At 43.0% G+C, this 27,741-nt stretch overlaps 2 protein-coding genes and 1 long non-coding RNA gene across 3 annotated transcripts in view; 2 read left to right on the plus strand and 1 right to left on the minus strand.

Annotated features, from left to right (window-relative positions):
• Window positions 1-785: 785 nt before the first annotated feature.
• Window positions 786-3,826, plus strand: LOC130578107 (uncharacterized). Its single transcript, XR_008965846.1, has 3 exons — window positions 786-1,075; window positions 2,206-2,366; window positions 3,447-3,826. It is a non-coding gene; the product is annotated as an uncharacterized LOC130578107 (long non-coding RNA).
• A 1,508-nt stretch (window positions 3,827-5,334) lies between these two features.
• On the minus strand, window positions 5,335-24,485 carry ZBTB21 (zinc finger and BTB domain containing 21). The gene is made up of 2 exons (XM_057373970.1): window positions 24,256-24,485; window positions 5,335-13,478 (listed from the first exon to the last, which is right to left on the minus strand). The coding sequence occupies exon 2, from the start codon at window positions 13,463-13,465 to the stop codon at window positions 10,292-10,294; it is 3,174 nt and encodes a 1,057-aa protein (XP_057229953.1). The 5' UTR covers window positions 13,466-13,478; window positions 24,256-24,485; the 3' UTR covers window positions 5,335-10,291.
• The window catches only part of UMODL1 (uromodulin like 1), a 66,429-nt gene continuing 62,593 nt past the window's right edge, over window positions 23,906-27,741 (plus strand). The window contains 1 exon segment of the mRNA XM_057373995.1: window positions 23,906-24,104. Within this exon segment, the coding sequence (XP_057229978.1) occupies window positions 23,906-24,104 (199 nt within the window).

Genomic DNA, 27,741 nt, shown 5'->3' on the forward strand with positions numbered 1-27,741 from the left:
CTATAAAGTTTCCCCACTAATGTTCTGCCTCTGAGCACCAGAGTCTATTTTCTATACATGAAAGGAAGAGAAGCCTCATAAGAGGCCATACATGCAGTCTAACATGAAGTTTGAAACAAGTGCTCTGTCAGGGAGTAACAGTAAAATATGCTTAGTTTGTCAAAACAACACTTAGGCCAGCAGGGCTTTTTGCAGCATCCCAGGACTCCGTGTTGTCACCTTTTGCTGCAAGGTTGCTGTAAACATGTCTTTATTGAGATTTTATGGCCTCATCCTCAGATGGTACCACTGCACTCTCCTCACTGAYAGCTCTGCTGGCAGAAGCAGGCCTGGTAATCTTCATTCCCAAAATGGGATCCCTCAGCATGTTACTCCTCATGGAAGAGGAGAACATTTCCCCTTTCACATGTAGCATTTCAGTCTTTTTTCCCAGAGACAGGCAACAGCCCTGTCCTGCTGCCTGCTGACTGTGGCAGGTTTGCTCAGGAGTTGTGGGGCCAGGAGAGGCACAAAGMCAAAGCCAGAACACATGAACCCTCTTTGGTCCTTCCCTCATGCAGTCTGCTTTCTGTAGCCCCTTTATAGGTGAGATTCAGCACATGTGACACATCCCATCCTTTCTGAGTCAACACTTGTGAGTCTTTGTGACMGCTGTCTGAGGGGGATGGTGATGGGTGTGCAAAGACATGGGGCAAGGGCCAGGTGGGGTGTCCAGAGAAGCCTCTTTGGAAGGTGGTCAGCACCTGGCACCAAGGACGTGCCGCCAAGCCAGTTTCCATAACTTGGAGCTGGTGTGGGGACAAGGAGGCTGGCACATGTCTGGCTCTTGATCTGCAATAACCCTCCCAATCTGTGTCTTCCACAGAACATTCTCTTCTTAATGAAAGATTCTTGCTGCATATATAAAAAAAGCTCAGAGGTGATGACAYCATTAGATCTCCAACTAACTACTCTTTTTTTTCAGTTCATTTGCAAAATCAGGAGACATCTGATCTATCCAAACACCAGCCCCTGTAGAAGAAAAAGTAACGTGTCCACCATGATCTCATAGTAGAAAAACTGCAATTCATTTAAGGTAATTTAGTTCTTCCTTGCCCAAATGCCTACATCTCCTAATTGAGTAAGAAGACACACTGCCAGGAGCTGAGTGTTTCATTAGATCAGATAGAAGCTTTGTTATTAAAATACAGACCTGGTCCTAAAAATGTCTGGAAAAAACAACCATGCCCCATGAATATAATTGTTGACAAATTGGCTAAGTTTCAAAGCAAATGGGTCACAATGTTTTATTTTGTCCAGTCATAGTTTTGAATTATGCATTTATATATAAAGCAAAGCTGCAGAGCCATGTTTCAATTCTATCAGAATTGATCCAAGTTGGTTCACCCCAGACATTTGTACTCACTTTTGAAGCCCTTCATGCACCAAAACCACAGCCTATCATGGGGTTATGGTTTGACCCCAAAACCAGAACACAAGAAAAAGAACAACATGACAAAGCAAGGCTTGGTGCAAAAAATGGCACCAGGGTGTTTGCATTAATGGTAGCCCACCAGTATTCTACCCACTAATTTTTATAAGTGTCATAATTTGTTGTAAATGTCATTGTTTTGTCATATTATCATGATTTTGCTTTTCCTTGTAGGATCACACTTTCCCCTTTTTTTCAAATGTGGTTTCAAGCTGAAAGGGAKCAGGTTTAGATTAGATATTGGGAAGAAATTCTTCCCTGTGAGGGTGGTGAGGCCCTGGCACAAGTTTGCCCAGAGAAGCTGTGGCTGCCCCTGGATCCCTGGAAGTGTCCAAGGCCAGGCTGAATGGGGCTCTGAGCACCCTGGGATAGTGGAAGGTGTCCCTGCCCATGGCAGGGAGTTGGAACTGGATGAGCTTGAAGATCCCTTCCAACCGAAACTATTCTGTAATTCCATATSTGGTAATTAATATATTCCTGAGTGGACAATTTTGCAAAAGGGACAAAGGCTAACATGAGACATTTTGTTGGAATGTATCTGGCACTGCAGTGGAAAAAGGAAAATTATTTTGGGGGCTATTATTTTTTTCTATGATGATGACTCTTCAGAAATCCATCTACCAAAGCTTCAGTGAAATACCCTGAGTTTTTAGAAACTAAAACATGCCAAGCTGCTTTTTTTTCCCCCCTCTCTTTATTGTCACTGCTGAATCCGGTTCTTTTCTCTCCACCAGAGAGCGCCAGGCGGCTGCTGCCCGGGAGGTGGGGACTTCCCAGGGATGTGCGCTTCTCCCTGGGAAGCACAAACACTTGTTCGCTCCTCAGACAGATGCTTGAGCACACTCAGACCAGCTGGCTTTGAGAATGCGGGACATCAGAAAGAAGAAAGAACTTGGTAAGTAGCAAAAGAGATCTTCACGGTTTAGAGTGAGAGCAGCAGCATTTCAAGGAATCTTGTGGGAAACCAACAGGCTTTGAAAAACGCCTTTCTCCAGAAGAACAGTGAAAATGCTCCAATTCAGCTAGACAGATAAGAAAATCGAAGGACCTGTGCATATATAGAGAACTTCACCTTCAGTGTGATGGTTTTGAGTGTGGCTCTTGAGGTGGCTGTGATGGTGCAGTCTTTTTTTCCTGGCTCCTCCTGAAGCCTGTACACAGCACTAGAGGCACAGAATAGATGATAGGATCATYTCCATAAAACAAAGATCCTATGTGATTCTCTATCTCTAAAACCTTGTAGTAAACACTTGGTAAAAATTACCCATTTTCAAATCTCATTTTAGTATGTGTGAATCTCCTTCAGACTTAGAGAGAAAATTTGTATTTTTAGAGTTTTTTTCCTCATGCTTTTAAAAAATGCATTTACACGCCTTTACATACCTCTGTCAAATTTCTCCTGAACAGATAACCTGAATGTGAGCTAACAAAGCAAAGTTTTCTTCTTGTGGYATTTGGCTGCTCAGATGATTGATGAGTAAAGAAGCAGCAGCAGCAAATTTTGCATAGCTGTAGTTGTCACACCTGGAGAAGCCCTCAGGATCTGCAGTCTTTAAAGCCTGTTCCAAGAGCACCAAAACTTTCCCCAGGCCAAGACTGCAGAGGAAATATTATTAAATATCTTTTGGGAAGTTTTTTTTCCCTTAAACTCTTTCATAGACTTTACAGCATAAATTAATGGATGACAGGAATAATGGATGCAGTTTCTGTCAGCCAAAAAGGGTTAGAGGTGTCACACCGCAGGAACACCTCATTCATTAGAGAAGAAAGGAGTAAGTGGGAACCAAACCCAGCCGTATTARTCACAAATGACACCTTAAAATAGAGGCTGTGTTTTTCTTGCTGTTTTTGGCAGGGCCACAGTGTGCTCTCTTCTGTATCTTACATATCTTCTGCTCTTGTCATTGTACTTTCTCTGACCTTTTTGTACTTCCTCTGACCTTTTCTTGTGGCTCGTTGCTCTTCGTTCCTTCAGCCACCTGCCTGCAGAGACAGCAAACCTCAGCATGGTCTCTTCCTTCCAGCAGAAGCATCCCTGGATGTCAGTAATCCGWGCACTTTGTTTTTAACACCAGTGGACTTCACTGGAGAGATGCACGTGGTTGGATGAGAGCCTGAGCCCTCAACTATCAGCTCAAGCTGATGACTACAACCAGGGCTCCATGACACTGAAGAGCTGAATCCATCCCAGATCCTGGACTGACAAGGCATTAATAAATTGTTAAGGATTTATCAAAACTACAGAGGCAATTAAAAGCAAATTCTTTGTCAGCAGAAAAGCAACTTTCAACACACAAAAAATGAAAGGGAAATAAAAGTTGTGTATGTTGCTTCATTGCAGCCAACACCTTGAAATTTTTTTATTGCCAGAGTCTGTCAGGACTGAAAATAGAAATATTATCCATTTTGGTCTAATAGTAGGGATATTTCTATGAGTGTTTGTATGTTAAGAGTGATGGATGGAAATATCCTATGAATGGAAAAGTAAACATTACTGGACTTGTTTGCAGATCAACTGTCTTAGAAGGAGACAGTTGAAATTAGAACAAAAATAACCACAAAAACAAGTGCAATGCTCACAGCATTATCATTAGCTGTATAATTTTGATTTGTTTCTTCAGTTTTATGTCAAACACAGGCTGAATGGTCTCTGGAGCATTTTCTGTGAASCACTCAAGCAGAGGTTAGTCTGTGCTGAAACAGTGATGGACAGAGGACTGCATGTCAGTGTTAACTGGATGCAGAAAGAGCTGGAGGAGTTCCTATCTGAAAGCAGAAAGAGAGACCCAAATCTTTGGGGATTTAAGATTTGARTGGGTCAAAGAACAGCTCTCTGCTGTCTCTTTGCCTTTTCCACAGCTCTCCTAAGCTGTGAGATGCGGGATACCCCACAGAGGGCCAGGCCAGGAGCCCTTTGCCCCCTTTTCAAGGAGAGGCCCAAATCCTCCTGAGCTCAGAGAGCCTTTTCAACCCCTGGTGTGACCATTTGGCTGAGCTGGTCCTTCAGCTCTGCCCCGTGTTTCACCTGAGCTATGGCCCCACTCCCTCTGACAACTCAGTGCACACACACTGTGACAAGTGCTGGGGTAAAACTTGCAGGTAAGCGCTCAGCACCTGCTCTGTGGAAATCTTACCCTCCTCACTGACACCATTCCTTGACACGCAGTCAGTGATTTGTATGAAACCTGTGGACATCAACTCTTGAGACCCTGTCTCCTCTGTTAAATRTGGGTGAAACTGGTCAATGGGTCCAACCACACTGCACAAGGCAAAAATGGCAAAGGACAGCCAATTTGGAGTCCAAGAAGTTGAGGAAATGACCTGAGTGTTCTCAAAGATAGGTGACGTCTAGAGTGAAGAGAGGAACTAAGTAAACCCTGTTCCCAAAAGAGAAAAAKATCATTCTCTGCATCATGGGAATCCACACATTACCATCCCACACAGGGGGTTTTGAAGAGGGAAAGTCATGCAGCGAAACTGCTTTGGATGAGTGCTGCACAACACCATGAACCTTGCTGCATCTTTTCAAACATCTGACGCAGTCCAGTTTCAGATGGAGACACTTCCTGCCACAACCTCCCCTTTTAATCACTGACTGGACATGAAGCARGATTTGGGCTGTGTTCAATTTTTAAGATTGTCTAGAGCAGATGGTTTCCCTGTATTTTCCAGTAAAAGGTTCAGCAAGGCATTTACTAAAACAAACAAACCCCCATTACTTTAGTAACGTAAAAGTAGCTCTTACATCCAACAAATAGAACAAAAGATGCTCTTTTACGAACACACTTCCCACCCCGCAGACACAATGGTTTGTACAATAACACCACCCTCTGCCAAGAGATTCCAGTGGAAGACACAGTGACTCAAAAGAAACAAAGTGTAAGTTTATTGGACGTCAACATTTCTTAGTCAAGATCTAAGTAAAGAAAACACACAGTAGAAAAAGTTGTACAAAGCAGCAATGGATTTACATTACATTAAAGAAAAAGTTACCTTAAGCTATTAAGTCTCAGTCCTAAAAAAAGTAAAAACCCATCCTGGTGTATTGAACAGATATAGAATGTATAAGGTATACAGGATTATAAACCCAGAATTGCTTCTCTTACCTCTATAATCCTTTAAAATGACAAGTGATTTTGTGAAACCGGAAAACTCTCTAGAAAATACATTGGATAATCCAAGTTTCTAGTAGGAAACTATTTCCCTGTACCCAAGCACTTAAAGTGATCCCATTTTCCTGCTTTTTAAAAAGGGACACTGTCAAGAATAAGCCTTAGAAGATGTCCTTTATGTGTATTTTGCACTTAACACTGCAAAAGAGGGTTTGTTCTGGTCTTCTGTACATATTTGAATTAAAGGTGCTGCTGCAGAAGTGGGAAGCTTGTGCCTTTAAAAGGTAATGTGTACCACTGAGAGACTGGAAATGGAGAAAGAGGATTGAGTCCTTTATTCTGGAATAGTGAGAGGAAAAGCAATATGAAAAATCAGCTCAACCCACAGAATTCAGATACATTTTTCAGACATCCTTGCAACAGCTGAGGCTGCCTGTAATAGCATTTTCATGCCCAAGCTGCTCAAGTGTTATGACTCAATTTGTTTATAAATTCTCCAATATTATTAATCTCAAGTATCTCTAATATAGGCAAATCCATTTCCTGTATCCAACCTTTCTCTTGATAGTGTCCCTTTTTGTAGAGCAGTTACAGTACAGTTTTTCACAAGTCATTTTAAATAAACAAGAATCAATAACATTAAAAATACTATCAGGCTGTGTTCAGCAACAACAGAAAAAAAGATTTTAACACTGATTCAATAACAGCAACACTAAAAAAACCCCAACCAAAACAAACAAACAAAAAAACTCCCAACAAAAAACAACCCCCTAAGCTTGTTTTGATTTTTATCTAAATCTTCTGGTAGGAAAATGTAAACAATTTCATTGAACAGTATAGGCACATGCCAGATTACAGGCTCATGCCAGATATTTGCACCCTTGCTGTTAGAGCCAAGAAATTAGGCATAGTCTGTCCTTATCCCATGGGAGGAACTCATTTTAATACTGGAAGCTTGGAACAGAAACGGAGAACACGTAGAGCTTTGGAGCAAACCCACATGTCCTACTTGGGGGAAAACAAACAAAATCAGGCAAAAAAACCTCCTGGATGTTCCTGCCTAAACAGGAAACACAGGACAAGCCTCTTACAGCTGTCTGGGGTCACAGATAAGGCAACATTTCATTTTTGAAACACCCAAACGCCGGTGTCACCCACTTCAGCTTATCTCCTCCATCACCTGTCACGGTTTTGCTCTCCCTTRCAAAAAAACAAAACTAGACAGTTTTGTTACCGGTCAGTGTGTTTTGCTGCCATTGCTCACTTTCAAAGCTGGTCATGGTCCCAATTCAGCAAAGAACTTCAGCACATTAAAAAAAAAATTAAGACTCATTTTAATGGACTTCAGTTAGGCTTAGAGGCTTTGCCAACACAGCGCCTGAAAGGAAAAAAAGTTGCAAASCAAAATACATTTCATGGCTCAACCCTGCTCCCCTGAAATGCAACACAAGTTTCCACTCCCACTGAAGCAGGATAGTTCTCTGAGATTTACCTGACAGGTTATAAAAATAGCAAAAAAGGACAGAATTATAGATTCTAATCTATATATTAAAACATCTGCACATTCCTGTCACAAATCTTAGAAAAAAAAGCAAAACACTTTTTATATTTAACAAGACCTCTAACTTTGTGTCACTTCAGTACACAGCTATAAAATTAAACAAAATATGAAGACAGGCTTTTGTATCAATAAATTTGCCTTTTATTTTGGCTGTGGCCAAAGTAGACACTCTTCAAAAGACCTTTATTTATAAACAAGCAACTAACATTTTTTTCCATAATTTAAATTTTAAGACATATATTAAAGTTATATAAGTGGAAGCATATTTATTCCGTATCCTCCAAAATAAACACTTCTATCAAGGGCTTTTTAAGATACTGTATAAAAGCTAATAGAAAACCAGAACTGCTATATAAACATCTCATATTTAAATTTTAGAGATCCTGAATTCCTTTACTAAACAACAGGAACCAAATGTAAAAAAAAAAAAATAAAATCACACATAACATGCTCAAAGTGGAAAACAAAACTTTAAAAACCCCCCAAAAGCCAAAGCAACTGAAGAAAAACTTAGGAGGCTACTTAGACCAAAAATATTTAATGAATTCTTTATACCTAGTACACTAGGAAAAAGGTCAGGGTTTCTTCATAGATGTTGCACAAGCTTTTGATTTAAAGTGTGTAGAATTTATCGTCATGTCACAGAGCWGAATCCCAGCTGGAAGTGAGATGGCTGTGACCCAGGCTGACGCTGCCTGCCACCTTCCTTCAGAAAGAACATTGAATTTTAAAAGGCTACAGCTGAACTTTCAGGCTGTTGTGCAGAGGAATCAGTGGGAAAAATTTAAGAACCATTCTACAAAAACATGTTCATATTTTATACACACAGATTTCCTAAATATATATAAAGGGTACTTAGCAAGGCTTTATGTTTCTCTGATTTTTTAAAACCAGGTTTAAGTGCAATAACCATTTTATTCTGAATTTGTTTCTGCTAAGAAAGAAACTTATAGTCTTATTAGCTGGAATAAAAAAAGTCAGTAACTGGAAATGCCACTATTAAGCAAGTACCTTGTTTTAACTGCAATGCCACTGAAAGAGTTTAACGGATATTCAAGCAAATTAGCCTGATCATACTCAGCCCGAGTTTGCCTGAAAGAGGACAAAAAGGAATAACATGTTACTTATAGAAGTGCCTAGTAGCAATTTTAGATTGCAGTAAAAACGAAGAAGAGGCCTGAAACTAACATTGCATTTTTTTTTGGTAGCTGAAAAGAAGTCAGGGGTCCATCCTGAGCTAATTCTTTCAAACTTCACTTACAAGAAAAATAATTAAAAATCTGTTGGAAAAAAATGGTGGCACACTTGGCTTTCACTGAGAAAAATCCACTCTGGTGTGTGCCTAAGGGTGCCCATCCTCAGATTCTTAGGAGTTACATTTGTGCTTGATTTTGCTGAATCTCAGCATCAGCTTGCAATTCTTCTAAGTTTTAAGCTTGGGATAAAATAAGTTACACACATGGTTGCACACAGAATTCAAGCCTCACTCCTGCTTCCCCTGAAATTGGTGACCAAACTCATGCTGGTTTCAGTGGACACAGACTGGGCTCTGATGCAGCAGTGTGGAATTACAGCCCCCTCGGCCAACCCTCCAGGGGGAAAGTTGGTCAGGATCATAAACACTGTTTGCATCGTTTATGTTCACTCTAATCCATCATCCCTCCATYAGGTTTAAATTCTAGCAGAAGAATTTGTCACTGTTGGTTCACCTCCTACTTCTGGGTAAACATTTCCTTTACTTACAGAAAAACACTGGACCCTTACTATAGCTCCTGATAAATACGTGTGATCCTACTTACACTAAATGCTCCAGTTGCCATTTGAGGTAAAATAATGGAACCATACAGAGTATCTGCAGCCCATTATTACCACAATTTTCAACAAATTGCAAAATTGCAACACAGTATCACATATGATAGAAAGCAGCAGAAAGAACTACTCTATGCATTGTATCCATAAAATGCAGTGATTGTAGTGTGATTTTCTCCTCTGCTTTGAGCTGGATATGTATGCTTAATACAAATTTCAAATACATACTTCTTCATTTATACAGGTGTCTATATAAATATTTACATTTTTAGGTTTTGTTAAAACATATCTTTGTACTCATGGCCRAGCTTATTACTTGTGTTTAGAAACACAACTCATCTTCTGTCCCTTAATGAGCTCTCTCTTGTTGATTTAATAGTTATACATTCCTTTGTAGTTAGAATTACAAACAGTTGTACAAATAGTGGAAGCAAAATTATCAAACTTGTCTGACATCCATTCAACCTCAGTTCATGTTATAAACAGTACCATTTGCATTATGACGGCTGTTACACWATGAGTTCAGCTACCCAAGTATCCATAGGAAATTAGTCTTTGGGACATTATATAAAGCAAAGTACCCCCTCTCTCAATTTTCCTTAGAAAGTTATAATTAAATGGCTGAAAGCAGGCTTGCTGCTACTTTTTATATAAAATCTTAGTAATAATATTGCTGACTTTAGTCTCTATTTTAATTTGCACAAGTTCCATACAACAACAAAACAATTCTATATTCCCTTAAAATAGCAAACATTCGTATCCAATAACATCAGGATTACTCAAGCTTGAGGTTTATTTGTTATTGCTAAAGGTTTCTAAGACCTAAGTCAATACAGCAAGACACTCCATCCACTTCCTCCCTAACTGCCAGTGCATGGCAACCATTTACATGGAGCTTGTGTGTGTTGGTTTCTTTTTTAAAAACAAATTAATGACATTGGTTACAGTACTTCACTACTATAAGCTCACAGTTAGAATCCAAATTGTTGTTTCTCTTTCGTTTAATATATACTTTTATATATAATACACACGCACACACCAACATCACGGGATGAAGATCCATGCATACAATCCAGATGCAATTGTATTTCAGTGTCAAATGAAATAAAATAAAATTTATTCTGTTACTGTTAGATCCCAGACCACAGTATTTAAAATTACTCTGCTTTCTACCAACTAACCAAGTTAGTTTTCCCTAATCTCCAAATCCAAGCAGCATCACGAATTCCAGATTTTTCACCATTGTTCTGATCCTCTCAAATTTGTAGTCTATGTGGCAGACCTCTGAGATCCTGAACACAGYCCCCCCAAACCAGCTTTGTAAGGGTTCTGTTAAAGCTAATTGTGTGTCTGTTCATGGCTCCAGAGACTGAAAGCCGTCTTGAAAGTCCTGTGGCAGAGTTTGCACATGTATTGTCTCTTGAAGGTGATTGCCGAGAGTGGCGGGGCGTGGTAGAAGAGCGTGTCCGACTCCTGCGGCACGAACAGCTTCTCAGTAGTACTGGAGCTTTCCGGCAAGCCCGTGGGGCTGTCGGGCTCCAAAGGCTGGATTTTGGGGAGAGGAGGGGGTGGGGGTAAGGGTGGKGGGGATGGGGAGTTAGCTGGTGGACATATCTCAGGCTCCTTGTTCGTGGACTCCTCTGCAGCCTGGGACATGTGGGACTGGAAGTGGCTCCAGAGCCGGAAATTCGTTCGGAAGGCCTTGTTGCACACGTGGCAAATAAACGGCTTCACGGAGCACAGGAGCTCCTGGTGACGCTCCAGCTGTTTGCGTAAGGTGAAAATCTTCCCACACTTTTCACAGGGCCACAAACTGGGATCTTTCTTGGAGACTACTTCCTTAGGTTCTCTGCTCGTTTCGGTGACCTCGTCCTCCATATCATCTGCAGGCTCTTCTTTGATCTGGATTTTAAACTGCTTGGAAACACTCAAGTCTTCAGGCAGGCAAGAGGAGTCTTCAGAATCAAAATTGATTTGTTCTGACGAATCACTGAACACACCGTCCTCCTTCGCAGCAACAAAATTGTTCGCTTTATTGGATTCCGACTGCGGAGGCAGCCGTGATGAACTGGTGATTTCCCCATTGTGATCCATGAGAGGTAAAGAAAAGTTCTCTGATGGAGCCATTGTGTTTTGATTGTGAACTTCAACCTGATGACGCCAGATACTGAAGGATGATTTGAAGGTGCGCATACACTCAAGGCAAGTCAGCTTCTTGTACTCACATTTGCTTTCATGTTCGTGCTTCAGCTCTGGAGAAGAAAACCTAAGGCTGCAGTAAGGACAGACAGTGGCGTTTCTACAGAGTCGCTCGTGGTTTCCCTGTTCAATAAGTGAGGAGAGCTTGGCATTGCAGAGACGGCACTGATAAACCTCCTTGTTTTCCACTGGGTTTTCAATATGAATGTGATCTTTCTGCTTAGGAGCCTTACTGCCTCCAATGGGTTTCTCCCCTGGGTGCATTTTTATGTGCTGTTTGAATTGGGAGAGGAAGCGATAAGCTTTCCCACAGTAGGTACAAATATAGGCTCCTTTGGTTCTTGACCTTAAATTCCTTTTGATAACTTGTTGTGCTTGTGAAGCAGACTGGCCCTGAAAATTCTGCTTGCCACGTCTTAATTTCACAATCAGAGCTTTTTTGATTTCTCTCTCCCTCACTATATCGATCAGTTTTCTTTGGAATTTTTCATCCAAAAGGGCATGTGAACTGGAAGCTGGGGAGGGATTCTTCACAATTCCATGCTGTGTCTGGCAGTGCGTCCACACTTTGAAATTGGTGTGGAATCTCTTGTGGCATATGTCACAAGCATAGGGTTTCTCTGGATTGTGATACATGTTAACATGGCGATGAAGACCTGCTGTTGATCTGAAAATTTTAAGGCAGTGTTTACATTTAAATTTTTTATTTGGTCTTGCTTCTTCCATCTCGCTGTATTCATCTTTACTGACATCAGAATCAGGAAAATCGGCATCAAGGTGCGTGGGGCTCGAGCCTTCCTCAAAGTTCTCTTCTGAGCCAGGAGAACCCTGCTCATCCGCCTTCAGTTTTTTAAACGGTAGCCTCCTGTCATCCTGGAACCTCCTTTTTGCTGGAAGTCTGCTTGGTTCCTTATGGTCATCCTCAGTTTTAAAAGCAAAGTCTTTGTTTGCCGATGCTGCAGCATCACCCACTGTAACTCTTATGATTTCGGCAGGATCTGAGAGGGGACTGCTGGGCTCAGTTTTTATCCGCACCTCCGAGAGAGGGGAAGCAACTTCCCGATCCGTTGACTGAGAGGCACTGAAAGACCTAAGGCGATGTGGGTGTATTACCTGTGGCTTTTCATCCAAGGCTGACTTCTCCAATGACTCTTTCAAGGATGACTTCTGGGATAAAACATTAAATGTTTTCTGGGAATCATTAGTTCCCGGTGAGGAGGATGAGGATACCTGTGCAGGCTTTAGGTCAACAGAAGGTGAGTAAATAGGAACCTGGCTGTCCATGGACAGTGACCTTCGAAGAAGACTTTTTACGAGGGGCCCACTTCTGTCAATACTTTGGTTTTCTGGGCCTGACCCACTGGATGGGATTACCAAACCTAACTTGGAGTAGTAGAGCAAATTCCTGTCTTCCCCTTGACCATTTCCTTTTCCTCCCTCTCGCAACAGAAATGTGGATTCTGCTGCCCCACGTAGAGACAAGACTGGTGGACGCGGTCTTTTCAAGGACATCTCTGCAACTTTTCCTCTCAGAAGCTGAGCACTGCTTCCTGGTTCACCGCCTGCCATTTCCTTCTCTGCTAAAGACATCTGAGGCAGTGCCATGCTCCTTTTCACTAAAGCACCTCTGTTCTGATCCTCCACAGTTCCAGTTTCATGAACCTTCGTGTAGCTCACAGGGTTTTCTTTCAGCCACCTCCTTTCAGTCAGCGTTAAGTTGTGAAGGGTTTCAGTTGGTTTTGTTACCTGTGGTCTGCTGCTAGCTTTGAMAGCCACAGAGGGTGAAGGTTTAGGAGTATGGCTTAAGTCAAGTTGTGTTTGATTTATGCTTTTCGCTTGTGCTTCAATTCTGTTCTGACAGACGATGACACTTCTCTTCTGAGAACTACTTTCATCTTCATCTTGATAGAGTGTTTTTTTAATAGGACAAGCAGGAAAAGGAGCTTGAGGACTCTTGGAAACAATGTTTGTAAGAAAAGATATTCCAAGACTGTATCCCAGTTCTTGCACAGCTGCAAGACTGCCTTTCTCAATGAACAAGGATGAAGAATAAATGTAGTTCAACACATTATCAAAAGCATCTGGCTCACAAAAGTCGAGCTGAAATACTGACTGAGACTCATTCTCCTTATTTGTGAACAGAGTCTGGAAGTATTCACTGCTGGCAGCCAGAACGTTCTTGTGAGCTCGGAATTTCTGGTCTCCTACGATCAGCACAACGTCACACAGCTGTCCCTTGAGACGCTCCTCGTTCAGGGTGCTTAGGAGGGAAATGGCATGTGCTGGATTTATGTAATGCAACAGCCCCTCCATGATTCTGGTGTCCCTGAAAAAGTAGAACAACAAAGTTGTAGGTTGCCTTATGTGAACAAGGTAAATACACCTCCTGTACTTTGTAAACTGGCTAAACCACCATCAGTGATTAAGAGAACAGCTAGTGCGGAGGAAAGGTATGGGAATGAAAACAACACAGCTGGCTCCAACAGAGGCACGGGTATGGGAAGAACCAGCTCATCTGCCCACTTTCATTCTGATCCTTCACCAAGAATATTGTATCAAACTAATTGGGGGATGGATGGATGGATGGATGGATGGATGGATGGATGGATGGATGGATGGATGGATGGATGGATGGATGGATGGGCTGTGTTCTCTTCCTGAAATACACCTCTCCACAGGGAGGAACAGTTCAGTCATTTCACTCTTGATCATCCCTTTCTCTGCTTCAGCTTTATGAAGATCTTTCTTGACAACTGCATTGATAAATACTTGGATCAAGTACCTAAAGCTTAGTTATGGCAACTCACCTTTCTGAGGCTAAGCAACCCTGACAGTCTCCTGCTGACTATACAAATTARGGGGGTTTGTTGTCATTTTTAATAGGATGATGGGAAGGGCATTCATACTGGGAAAGGAGAAGGAAACAGGATTATTGTCTGCAATGTAAATTCATTGTGTTTACTTATGCTTAATAAGTGCTGTTAGTATCTACTTCTAGCTGTATGTGTCACTTAAAACTGCACTGGCAGGATCTGGTTTCTGGGAAATGTCAGTTTTCACTGAAGTAGCCCTGCACTGCTTTGCTCTATCCCTGCATTACTTTGCTCAAGCTGAAAAGCCATCAGAGAACTGAACTCCCCATTTTATTCATTAGCAGAAGAGCACTTTATGCCCACAACCCATATATCTGAGGAACAGTTACCCTTTGACTGCATCCAAGAGTACAATAAGCACAAATTAAGCTGCAGTGCAGAAATCCCCATGATCCATATACTTCAAAACACAGCCCACTCCATACTGCAGGATGTCTTGATAACTCAGTATACTGCTCCTGATTAGAGCTTAACAAAAGAAGATAATCAGGTTTTAAGTTAGTTTGAACAAAGAACTTCTGTGGCAGGAGTTGAAATGTATATATCTGTGCACAAGAACATGTACAGAGAAAACAGCAATGTGCACAAGAACGTGCACAGAGAAATCGGCAATATTCCATTTTCTTATCTTTTTCATGGACACTCTCAACATTACCTTCCTCTATGGTGGTAGTAAAACAAGTCAATGATGTGTCTGTTAAAAGCAATTCTCTTCTTTTTACAGAAGATTTAAGAAAGTACTTTTTCGTTTCATTTGTACATGATGTGTGCAACTACAACAAAAAGGTCTCACAGTTCATCAGCTTACAAGCAACACTATAGAGTGTTTATTTATCAAAATAAAAAAAAAACAATACTAAGAAGTTATAACTCCATGATTAATAAATGAGGATGGTAAATCTTACAACTAATGGATAAACGTAAGTGATCAAAGTCTAAGTATTATCAAGAAATGACTAAAAGGAAGCTGCATACAGTGTCTCAGGGCACTGATCATATCAAGGACTGAGCTACCATTTCTACATCTAAAAATACCAAATGAGTTAATWGTGTCATGGCAATAGCTAAAGCAGAATTCTGTTTCCTCACAGATCAGCCTCTACTGAGTATTTCAGTGTCTTGCAGTACCATTTCATAAACACTAATTTATCCTTAATTCACCGCAGATAGCTATAATGCATAATTCCCCCCCACCTCCATCTAAAAAAAACAGTGCAGTCAACCTTAATTTAAGAAACCAATCTGGTTTGGTTTGCTTTCTATGTTTTGCTTAAAAATACTGGGAGGATGGAGGTGGGGGTGTAAGGATGGTAGTTCACTACCCGGCTCCTCTGTGGATGCCACTGCAATTTAAAGTGGCAGAGTCTGACTGGCCCTAATCCAGTTTCATGGTCTGAGCACCCATTAACATCTACAGTTATCAGAACAACCTACTCCAGGGAGGCATCTTTCCCTTCAGCTTCATCTGGAAGAAAGTGAGTTCGCAAATCAAGTGATTCATCGGGGATGCAAACTGCAGAAGGTACATGGAGGAAACAGATCATGAGCTTAGGAAACTTTAACTGTGGTGTAGAGACATGCAACAGAAGGTACTGCATAACCCACACTTCAAGGACACAGTGGAAATGGAGTGTATTAGTCAAATGTTTTGAAATATTTTAAGATCTTTCATTTTAATCTGCTTTGCCCCGGCCTTGTGTTTTCAAGACTCACAGAATAAACACCATGTAATTACTCTGTGTCCCTCTGTCCATGTAATGCAGCAGTGCCGTGCAACCAGTAGGGACTGGTGCAAAATCTGTATATCGAAAGCAGAATCCAACAGTCACCCACGCTTCTGGTCACAGACTCCTTCATTCCTACATAACCTTCCATTCATCACATTAAACACAACAGACACAAGCATTCCTCCCTTCCATGTTCTGAGCCCAGTGACAGAGCTCTGGTGCAATGTAACTGTCGCTTTAACAGTAACCGAGGCTGCAACGTACACAAATGGCAAGGAACCAAATTAATCCTCCAAAGGCAGCTTTAATCCTGGTATTTCCTAATACAARTGCTTGACTTTCAGCTTAATAGTCTTTAGACACAACAGGCAGAAGTTAAACAAACAATACCAAGAAGCAGAACCATTTTAAGATATTTACCCACATCATGTGAAAGCGTGGAATACTTRGAAGTAGAAAAAAAAATCAACCCAAAGAATACCTAAGTCAATGTACAATGTGTTAAAATTTCCTACATGATCACTTTTCAGGAACCAAACTGATCCAAGTCATGCCTGCTGTCTTTTGTTCATCTTACACGCACACTGCAGGTCACTCCTCCTTCAGCTGTGCCAGTAAAAATATTTGCAGGCCTGTATGACGTAGCAGAACACACAATAAACAAACYCCCAACATTATTTCTTTTCAAATGTTGGTCAATTTTGATAGTAAACAACATCAGGAACTATTGCATTGGCATAACTGAAGAGGCAGCGAAAGGAACAGCCACAGGAGGACAAGAACTCTGTCCCCAAAGCCAGCACTTTGCTGACTGTGCTTAGCCCTACACAAAAGCTTGCCTGGCACAGGGTGTACACACMGAACTCTGGCAGCCTCCTGTAATACCAGATTTGCTTCCAGGTGTTTGAGGACTCTTACTTCTCAGCTGAAGATTGTTTTGCAATTAGCTGCCTAAGCCCTTTCTTCCAGATAATCTGCTTCTATTCTCTTTAACCATGTTTTTTCCAGCCACCTTCACTACTGACTGAAAACAAAGATCTTTCTTCTCTTCTTCCGTGATGTTTGAATGACATCATGGAAACAGCAGGAACACACCAGAAAACCTCCCATTTTCTGTATGAAGGTGGCACATGGCACAGCAGCTGCTGGTCCTCAGAAGGGATAGTGACATTTAGACTTCAGACTCAGAGAGAGCCARTGCAGTAAGAACCTTCAGAAGGCCAGAAAGCGATTTTAGTGTCAGATGGGAGGGACCACAGTTGCTTATCTGATCCCACCTCCCGGCTCAAGCAGGSTCACTCCAGAGCACATGGCCATGGATTGTGTCCCGATGGTTCTGGAGTATCTTCAGTGAGGGAGACTCCACACCCTTCTGGGCAAACCATTCCAGTGCTCAGTCACTGCACAGGGAGCAAGTTTTTCATGCTCAGTTAGAATATCCTGGGCATCATGTCTGCCCAATGCCTCTTGTCCTGTTGCTGGGTCCCTCCTCCTGGCACCCCYGCTTTAGACATTTATACACATTAATGAGATTCCCTCTCAGTCATTTCTTCTGCAGGTTGAATAGGCCCAGCTCCCTCAGCCTTCCCACATAGGAGAGATACTCCAGTCCCCTAATTCCCTCCTTCAACAGCCCTCCAGTATCTCAGAAAACTCGATTTCAGAAGCCTAAGTACCATATTTGATACAAGATGGTTTTCATTTTATATTTTGAACAAGGACAGAAAAACATGCCTCTACTTTTTATGAAAAAAGAGACATATCAGGAAAGGTCTTCTCAAGGAAAGGGTGAAAAAGCTTAATCTTTGGCCCARCAGGTTCTTGATATTCAACAGCAGTCTCCCTTTGAAGTGGTAAATCCCCTTCCTTTCCTGTTCTTACTCTCACATCTCCTCCTCCCAGCCCTGTGGTATCCTCCCTTTCCTTTCACCACCCCTGCTGCTCATTTAACTTCCCAGTGAGTTGATTCAACTCCGTAAAATTAAGCAGGAAACAAACAAACAAAATCAATCCAGCTTGTTAGATGTGTTTGCTATTTTCTGGCACTGAGAAGTCACATGAGCATCAGGGTTCCAGCCAGAGAAGCCATGAACCTGCCCATTCTTTGTCAGGAAGTTGTTCCATCAGTTTCCTCCAGAAATTTCACCTTTAGAAACAAGGGAGTCACTGATTTTACAGCTGAAGCTTTACAGGTAGAATCAAGTAGATATTTATGGGAGCTTTCAGTGTAACTGCTACACCCTAAAATAATGAGCAGCTAAGAGATGTTGATGTTGCCTTCTGACTTCCRTAAGGACATCACTGTCAGCTAAAGCTCCATTAACAGTGTGTTGGGGGTGTTCTGAAAYCCTTAATGAGATGCAATATTGCAGCAAGGAGATGCCAGGGCTGTGAGAAAGTGCAGCTGGAGCAGTGAATACGAGAAAACACATGGAGGAGACAGAGACTGAATAGGGGTTTAAGCAGGGAAAACACACAAGAAGCGTGGCAGGGACAAATTCACTGAAGACAGCAAAGAAATACGGATTATAAGACTCAGCCAAAAAATGCAAGTGACTTTCTGAGGCACACCCCAGAAGACGCAGGAATGTTGCACTCAGTTGAATGCTTTGCAAAGGATCTGATGGCTCTGACAATTCTGGTGCTGTTTCAGACACAAGAAGGGTAAAAAGTCCTCTTACTTGTCWCAAGTCCAGATGAAAATGGAACCTATGCTGCTTAAGATTCTAGTCAAGGACCCTATGCTGGATTTTATGATTTGAATTTGACAAGAGTTTATAAAATGTCTCTTCTCCCATCAACAGCCTTTGCAACACAGATAGTCTCCCACAGTACATACAGATTTACACATCCCTCTATATGCCCCCAAAAGCTGTAGGTACAATATGAAAACCCACACAGAAACATTGTTTGCACTTCTTTAATCAATTTCTATCTAAATACTTCAATAATCTCTTTCTGCAAGCTTGGGGATTCTGTCTTCCTGGATTTAATGAAATGAGATTTCACTGCTATTGCTGTTTCCTACTGTAGACAATATTGTGRGCTTTCTTCACGAAGACAAATGTTTTTCATTTTCAATAGGTCAGCAGCATGGAGACTCACTGGTATGAAGACTGGCATAAAATCCGATACATAACATGCTTGCTAGCGTGTGAAATTGGGGGTCTAATTTCTACCTATTTATCCTCCACACATTCAAATGCAGAAATTTAGGGAGGAAAAGGAGAAATTTTATAAACATATAATCATAGATCACAGAATGGTTTAGGAAAGGACATTAAGGGTCATCCAKCTCCAACCCCCCTGCCATGCTGCCATGGGTAGGGACACCTTCTACTTTGAACAGCCTCAGAGCCCCATCCAACTTGTCCCTGAACACTTCCAGGGATGGGGCAACCCATCTGTGCCAGTGCCTCACCACACTAACAGTAAAGACTGTTTCTAATATCTAATCTAAACCTACTCTCAGTTTGAATACTCTGAAGTCTATTTTGCCCGACATGATAGACAAAAAATTAGCAGTTACCTTGATAAGAGACGTGAAATTCACTTAGACATAAGAGGCTACTTTTCACATTCAGATCATACCCTCAGTTTCACATTCTGACACCTAAAATAGCTCCTCATGACGTGCARCAAACTACAGAATGTCAGAGTACAAAGCTTCTCTTGTCATTCCCGTTCTTGTTTACAACCCAACAGCAGCTCAGGGTGCAATTTCATCTTGCTCTCAGCCCAGTCTAAGGAGGGATTGCACCTGCAAGGAGCAGCCCGTGTCTCCTCCCTCTCCTCCATCTCCCTCGATGGCATTGTACAGCCACAGGATGGAAGGGAGAGGGCAGGGAAGCCCTGGATGGGAGCTTTCCCACTTCTTCCTCAAACATTCAATGAAGATTAAATCAACACAATTTGATATTTGGCCTGGCCTCTGTGTCTCGACTCAAAGATGTATAACTCATCCTTCAAATTGCGGTAAACTACATCAAAATATAAAAAAGTTCAAAAACACCTATCCCTAAGGAGTTCTTCAACTTTCATTCCCTTGAGCTTTTTAACATTGCCACTATACTCTCTGATGGGACAAGTGTGGAAGGCTTGACGGCCATCTAATTTAAACATCTATAAAAATCTCACCCCCAAAAGTTTTTCTTATCATTTTTTTTGTAAGATATGCATGAAATTTGACGGGGAGATGTACACCGAATGTGCACATACATATTCTTTCTTTACTGTTTTACTGGCAATGCTGAGATATACTTATCAAATGGAACAATCTTCAGTCATCTGGTTTACYAGGTGAGACACTTTTAACTGGCCTAATTCACAATAAAAACTTGTCTACATACTGATTTTAATTTTGCTGGTGTAGTCAAAATGACAAACCCTAATTGTGRATATATTTCTATTCTATAATGGTGCTTTTTCAGACAGTGTATTTTGGATGGGAAGAAAAGCCACTTATACCCATATAAGGCACTTTTCTATCAACAGGAGAGTGTTTACACTAAGGTTTCTTTAAGAAAATGAGACATGAGGGGGAAAGGTCATACATTTCATCTGAAAATGCAGAACTAATATAAAAGCTGTCTAAAAATCTGCCAAGTGAGAAAGTTATGATTCAGGGAACGCAGGTATCTTCTTCGCACTGAAGGGATCCAAAGAAAACATCATTCAGCCATGATTATGGCCAAGATACTGGGAAGATTATACAGGACACTGTAAAAGGGGAAAGACAATAGCAGTTTTACCTGAGTTTTACCCTAAGAGATCTACAAGGTCATAAATAGCATGTGGGAGATTTCCAGTTTACTCCATGTCCACAAGCAACTGAAGGTAGGCTATGTCTTACAGAGCTGAAAAAAATAATTTAATAATCCAGCTCCATGAATAAAAGCAGTGCATTTTCTTTACTCATCAAAAGTATTTATGAGAAAGGAAATGGTTACATTTTTACTGAACTTTCAGGGAATTTGGCTCTGAATCTCAACAGCTGAAGGACTGTACTCAGAGTTATGTCTTGGTACAGAATAAATAAATTACTTTTGGTTATGAGAGGTTGAGTGGGGTAGTGATTAGAAATCACTGTAATTCTGCTGCTTTTCCTTCCATGGCTCTTAATTGACATTAAAAGGGGTTTTATGAGGCTTATTTATGGTACCAAGTACACTCTTTTTTCAAAAGCTCTCTGAAGAYAGTCACAAACGTGTCCAGACCAGACTGCGTAAAATACGCCTGAACTGTTCCAGAACAGCAAAATACATAAAATAGTCAATAAGTACAGACAACAAATTTTGTTTTATTTCACTGCTGATTGAAAGAAAATATAAGAGAACTGTTGTATTTAATTTTATCAGTAAGGGAAAAAATTGAAGTATTACAGTACAAAGACCAATATTAAACTACAACAAATATTTGTGAAGGAAAGCCSCCCCCCTGCACAAAACACCTCCTTTGAAGCAAGACATACTGCACTCTTTTCACTTGTAGCAAATGACTCTGCTACTTCTAAAGACTTCCTGCTTTCTGAGGATCTCAGATCATTACATGTGACAGATTTCAAAATGACAGAGCTCAGTTGCTCAAAAGTCTAATGAGAGCTGAAATTGTTGCAACTGCAGCATGTGACTCACAGCGTAGGCCSTCCCAGTGCAGAGCWAACCATGTGCTGATTACAMCCCAACTTCCTCTCCCCTCCGAGTCCACACTTGGTCACAACTGAARTTATCACTGTTTTGCAGATAAAGCGAATTTCAAAACCCTGAAAGCTACCAAGGGAAAATTACTTGATTTTTAACAGTAACTGCTTCACAGMTCCTGAAGTTCAAAACAACTTCAATACAGTAAGAAAGCTCTAGGCTTTTTGCAAAGWTTTCCCTTAAATGCTAACCCACCCCTAACCAATTTTAAGAAAAGTGTGATCTGCCAGCTCTACAATGATGATCASAGCACTGAATTCTCTGTGTGCAAGTATTCTTTAGCATCATATACACAAAAAAACCCCATGGGTTTACAAAACCTTATTTCTTAGTAATATCCAGCTTCTAGTGACCTAGAGAGTTCTCAGTGTGAGAGGGACATGTCCGAGTATCACCCTGGCACTTGGAACCTCCACAGTAGGAACACGAGGCACAAATGTTCACATTTATCACTACATGTACAAAGGAGTCCACAAAAAGGACTTTGGGAACTTTATAAAAGCTGCTACCTCTTTTATATTCAATAAGAGTGCTAATATGTGCTAAAGGATAAGTTACCTTGAACATTAAAGCAGAATCACGGGAGCTCAAAAGTGGTCAAATCCCCAAGGAATGTTGGCCTGGCACACACTGTTGTAGCTGAAAACTCCAGAGGTTCYAACCTGTGACATTTCCCTGCAAGTCCCTACTGAGAACATTTAATGACARTTCTTTAAATGGTCACAATCCAGTCAGGACGGGTGGACTTTTCACAGGTAAACAAAATATTCTTAAGAAATTKCAACTCTACAGCATGCGAGTGAAACACTATTCTGAGAGAAAGGGATGTTGCATCCCCTTCCACCCAAGAGATGGCTACATAATTTGGTATTTTTTGCAAACAAGGTTTTTATAAAAACAGTTGCTTAAAAACTTGCCCTCAAGAAGATCAGCTTAATACTGGTGGAAAATTTTAGTCAGAGCAGTTAGTTTATCAGTTTGAGCAAAGTCGGAACAGAACACTAAACCTACACACAAAGCAGTACTAGATTTACCTCTAGTATGTATTTACTGCTCCTGATTTAATATCAAAAGCCTTCCTGTACAAAAATACATTAAAAAACTGATTTCATATTAGTTTATCTAAGGATAAAGTATTAACTTTCATTTAACTTCAAGATCTTCAGAATATTGACAAAAAAGTCGTGTGATTATGTAATTCATCACAATCTCTTTTTACATGTACAGCCTACCTACCTCTTACTTCCGCTGGGAGTCCAACTACAAAAAAAAAGAGTTGCTAAAGCAATTACTATTTAATTATTAAGATGAGCTTACTCAGCACACATATAACCCACAATTATTTCCTGTCTAATAGTAACTCCTTTAAATTAAGTTTTTCTGCTGTTTATTTCCACAAGCCTCATTCAATCAGAATGTGGCATCAGYTTGGACTTCAGGGAACATTATAGTAAAGCTCTGACAGCTGTGACCAGGTAAAACACCTTCTACAATTTTCTGCAAAAGGCACAGCCCAGCGCTGATGATTTCCCCTCCGGGCTGTGAGATGTACTTCATCTTGATGATGAATAAATTCAGCCCAATAGGGCTCAGACCAGCAAAGCTACACTAAGGTGACAGAATCACAGAATGGGTCAGACTGGAAGTGACCACAGTGGGGTCATCTGGTGCCACCTCCCTGTTCCAGCAGGGTCATTCCAGAGCACATGGCACAGGATTGTGTCCAGARGGATCTGGAATATCTCCAGTGAGGGAGTTTCTGGACAACCTGTTCACTGCTCAGTCAGTCACTGCACAGTGAAATTCTTCCTCTTGTTCAGGTGGAATTTCTGTMCATCAGTTCCTGTCCGTTCCTCTGGTCCCATCCCTGGGCACTACCGAGCAGAGCCTGGTCCCTGCTCTGACACCTCCCCTTTCGATAGATGACAGATATTAACGAGGTTTGGTACCTGCCTGCACTTATACGCGGAGGACCTCGCTGGGGGGAGGCGAAACGCGCTCTCCCTTCCAGACACACCGGGAAGGAGCCGTGTCCTCGAGTCACGGCCTCCCGGAGCCTCTCTCGCCTTTCACWGTTCGGACCGGAGTCGGGGAAAAAGCCGGGGCCGCCGGCGGAGCGGGAAGGGCCGGACCGCCGGTCCGTCACACTCCTCAGGCGGCCGGTCCTTCCCACTGAGCCCCTGATATCCCTCACACCACCGGTCCCCGGTGTCCCTCACACCACCGGTCCCTCACGCCCTGGGGCGGCCGGACCCTCGCGGCCCTCACGCCCGTTGCAGCGGGTAACGGGCTCCTGAGGCGCCGGAGCCGAGGGAAGCCGGAGGCCGGCGCGCCGCTTCCCGCTCCCCCCATTCTGATCCCGACCCGCCTCTCCCCCTTCATCTCCCCGCCCTCCACCCATCGCTCATTCCATCCCTCCTTCCATCCCTCCCTCCATCCCTCCYGGCCGCGCTCATGCGCCCTGAGCGCTCCCCTCGCGTCTCCCCCTGCGGGCTCGGGCCCAGGCGGGGCGGGCGATGTGGCGGCGGCCGCGGGCACCTCCCGCCCGCTCCGAGCGCCTGCGCCGAGCCCCGCCAAGGAGGGGGAGAAGAGTTTCGTAACCGGCGCATGCGCGCGGGAGCCGCATCCCCGCTCGGTGGAGGGAGGGGGGGAAGTAGGAAAGAGAAAAAAAAAAAAACCAAAAAAAAAAAAAAAAAAAAAAAACCACCTCAGAGTTACGTCAGGAAAAGACGGATTTGTGCGCGGGGAGACCCGCGCGGCGCGGGCAGCCCCCGGGACGGGCGCGACACGCGGGCGCTACTCACCCTGTCCGCCGCCCCCCCCTGCTCGCCCCCCTCGGCGCCTCCGCTCAGGGCTCAGCCCGCGCTGCCGCCGCCGCCGCCGTGATTCCATCCATCTTGAATTTGACGTCATCCCACAACCGAGGGATGAGGTCATCGCGGGGAGCGCTCGTCACGTGCGCGGCGCCGCGATTGGCCGGGCCGGGGGGGAGCGGGGGGCGAGGGGGCGGCGCGGCGGGGGGGGAACGGCGGTGGGAGCGGGGAGATGGCAGCGGGGACGGCGCCGGGGATCCCCCGCCCGCCCGTCTTTCACCGCCCGCTCGCTTCCACCGCCCGCCCGCCCGCTTCCATCGCTGGCAGGACGCGCCCGGAGCGCCCCGGCCGCCGCCCTCAGTCCGGCCCGCGGCAGGGAAACTGAGGCAACAGCCGCGCTGCTGTGTAGGGGGCGGCCCGGGACGGAGGGGGACACACAAGGACGGGTCCCTGTCGTGTGTCCCCGCCGGTGGCCGCGGCTGTGGTGTTTRGGGGGTGCCGCTGTGGTAACCCGCACCCTCCCCGGGCCTCAGTGCTGTGGGTGTGGGGGGAGCCCGCGGGCAGCGTCAGGCTTCGAGTCACCTAAATCTGCAATTGTTTCATCGCGAGTTTTTATTGCGATAATTATTGATTTTCACGTTGTGGTTTTTTGTGAGTGTAGGGGGACGGCTGGGTGTCGTTTGTGAAGAAGCCCTGTGCCTAGCGCCACACACACTGCCCTTCCCAAGCCACCCCTGTCCCCCACAAACACCACCCCCTGAGGTCATCTCTGTCCCCTTCCCAAGCCCTCCGTGTCCCCTTCAAAAGCCACCCAGCGACTACCCCAAGCCACTCACTGTCCCATTCACAAGCCACCGATTGAGTCCCTCACAAGACACGCCCAATCCCCCTCAAAAACTATCCCCATTGCCCYCAGGAGCCACTCACTGTCCCTCACARGACACCCTCAGACCCCTCACAAGACACCCCTATTCCCCTCAAAARCCATCCCCATTKCCCTCAGGAGCCACTCACTGTCCCTCACAAGACACCCCAATCCCCTSAAAMGCCACTCCCAGACCTCTCAAACCGCTGCCCCACCTCCCTCCGTTACCATCAGGRATTCACAAGCCCAGATCCTGGTGAGTTTTGGCTCGGGCCCTTTGTGGCTGCTGTACTCCCTCATCTCGATGCGATTTGAAAAAATTATCATGGCCATTATCATTGCTTTAGGCTGGCTTCTCGTCGTGATTATCCGCTTTGAATTAAATACCTGAATAGGGCTTTATGTGTCAAAACACAAGTATTAAAATAGAAATTAGAATTGCAAGATTTCCCTTATTTTTGTCGAGAGCTAATCTGGCGCGTTATCTTTTCATTAAGGACAGTTCTAGAGATTAGCATCTAATCCCATACATGTTTTCTGTSCACTTGTAGCTATCCCACCTAAGTCACAAATACTCCGAAGCAGCTGTAGAATCCCTGGAATGTTTCTAGTGATGCATTTAAACCTTTTTTGCCAAGGTTTTGTTACAAATGGGCTAAAACCCATGTAAGGGAAGGCAATGTTCCTTTACTGGTAAAGGTACATCACCTTTTTTCCTGTCCAGATCTTGTGATTTTTTTTTTTTTTTTGTCATTGCTGGCTCTTTTGGTGGTTTTGGAAACTTGGGAAGCTGCTTGTAATAAGAGTGGGCTTTTTTTTCACTCAGGGACTTGTGCCCTGACACGAGTGTGGCTTTGTGAGGCAGCACAAAACCCCAGCGAGCTCTTTGGTGCTGTCTGGAAGGGTTCTCTGGTCTGGTTTGCTGTGCGGTTGTGCAGACAACTGCTCTGGCACGGRGGCCTGCTGTGGTGATGGGAACAAACAACTGGGAAAGCAGTTGCATCTGTTCCCATAAACCAGTTTGTGCAGTGCTGGCTGTGCTGCCAGGCAAGCATCTGGGGGACTAACGTGAGCTTGGAAATCAAGACCCTGCTAACTTTTTTTTTCTTTTTGTTTTCTCATGTGTGAACTCAGTGTTTCTTCGCCAAGCCGAAACTGCTCTTGCATAATTTCTCATCCATACTTTTCCAAAAGGGCCTGTGGCACAGATGGAGGATCTCTGTCCCAGAATAACCCTGCTGAAAGGTGTTCTTACACACGTGTCTTGCTGTGCAGGTATTTATTATCAGTATTYTTAATTTGTCGTGTTCCCTAGTGAAAGTGCAGCCTGTAGAACAGAGCCCATGTAGCGGCTTGTATAATTTTGTTGGAGTGAGTCCAGAAGAGGCCGCAAAGCTGATAAGAGGATTGGGGCACCTCCCCTWTGGAGACAGGCTGGGAAAGTTGAGATGTTCAGCCTGGAGAAGWGAARGTTGTATGGAGACCTCAAAACATCTTTCAGAATCTGAAGAGATCTKCAAGGAAGCTGGAAAAGAGCTCTTCATCAGGAACTGGAGTGACAGGACAAGRGAGAATGGGTACAAACTGAAAAAGGGGTAATTTAGGTTAGATATGAGGAAGAAATTTTTCACTTTGAGGGTGGTGAGGCRCTGGAACRGGTTGCCCAGAGAAGCTGTGGCTGCACTATACCTGGAAATGTTCAAGGCCAGGATGGATGGGGCTTGGAGCAACTGATAGGAGGTGTCCCTCTAAATGGCAKGGGGGTGGAACAAGATTAAATTTAAGGTCTCTTTCAACCCTTAACTTTCTATGATTCTGTTGTTCTGTAGTTYTTACAAACAGATGATGTAAGAAGATTTTGAATGCAATCCTCCAAGATTTTGTGATTTGAAAAACTATAATCTGACAGTATTTCATGACTGAGTCTGATTGACTTGATGTTATTAAAGTTAATGGATGCCTCAATTCCCTGTAAATCAGATTTTTCTTGATTCTAATGAAATCTAGGCAAGGAATTAATTCTGTAGAATTATTTGGGGTTTAAGTTGTCTCTAAGTAGGTTAATTTTGTCATATGTACTATTCACAATTATTTGAATGTATTCTGGTCCTTCAAGATTAGCTTGTTTATGARCATATTTTCCAACATTTCTAATTTTAGATGCTTTGATGGAGGGCTTAGTTTGATGTATTTTTCATCTATATGTGTGGCTGCAGCTGTTATTACCACATGAATGTTTGTTAAGTATAAGGTTTGTTCTCCATTCAGAGTATCCAACAACTGCTCAGATTAACTTTGGATTGTACTCGCCACAAGTTTACTCACTGGATTTTTTTTTTTTTTTAAACTGAGCCCCTTCAAAATGTAGAATGTGAAGAAACTTAAAAAAGAATAAAGGATGATTGTGTATGAACTTTGTGAGCAAGTTAACATGTGAAAACTAAAACACTTGCATTGGTTGTATGTGTAAATTTGAGAATTTACAGTTTTTTGTAGTGTAAATATTGCGCTAAAGGGCAAAGTTGTATACTCTGAATAGTTCAGTGTTTTTAACGCTAACGTTTTCAATATAAAAATAGTTGGAATAAAGTCATATCCTGGAGCAAATCTGT

The sequence above is a fragment of the Malurus melanocephalus genome, unplaced genomic scaffold, assembly GCF_030028575.1.
Source record: "Malurus melanocephalus ecotype Western Australia unplaced genomic scaffold, MMel_1.1 scaffold_212, whole genome shotgun sequence".
Taxonomy (NCBI): Eukaryota; Metazoa; Chordata; class Aves; order Passeriformes; family Maluridae; genus Malurus; species Malurus melanocephalus.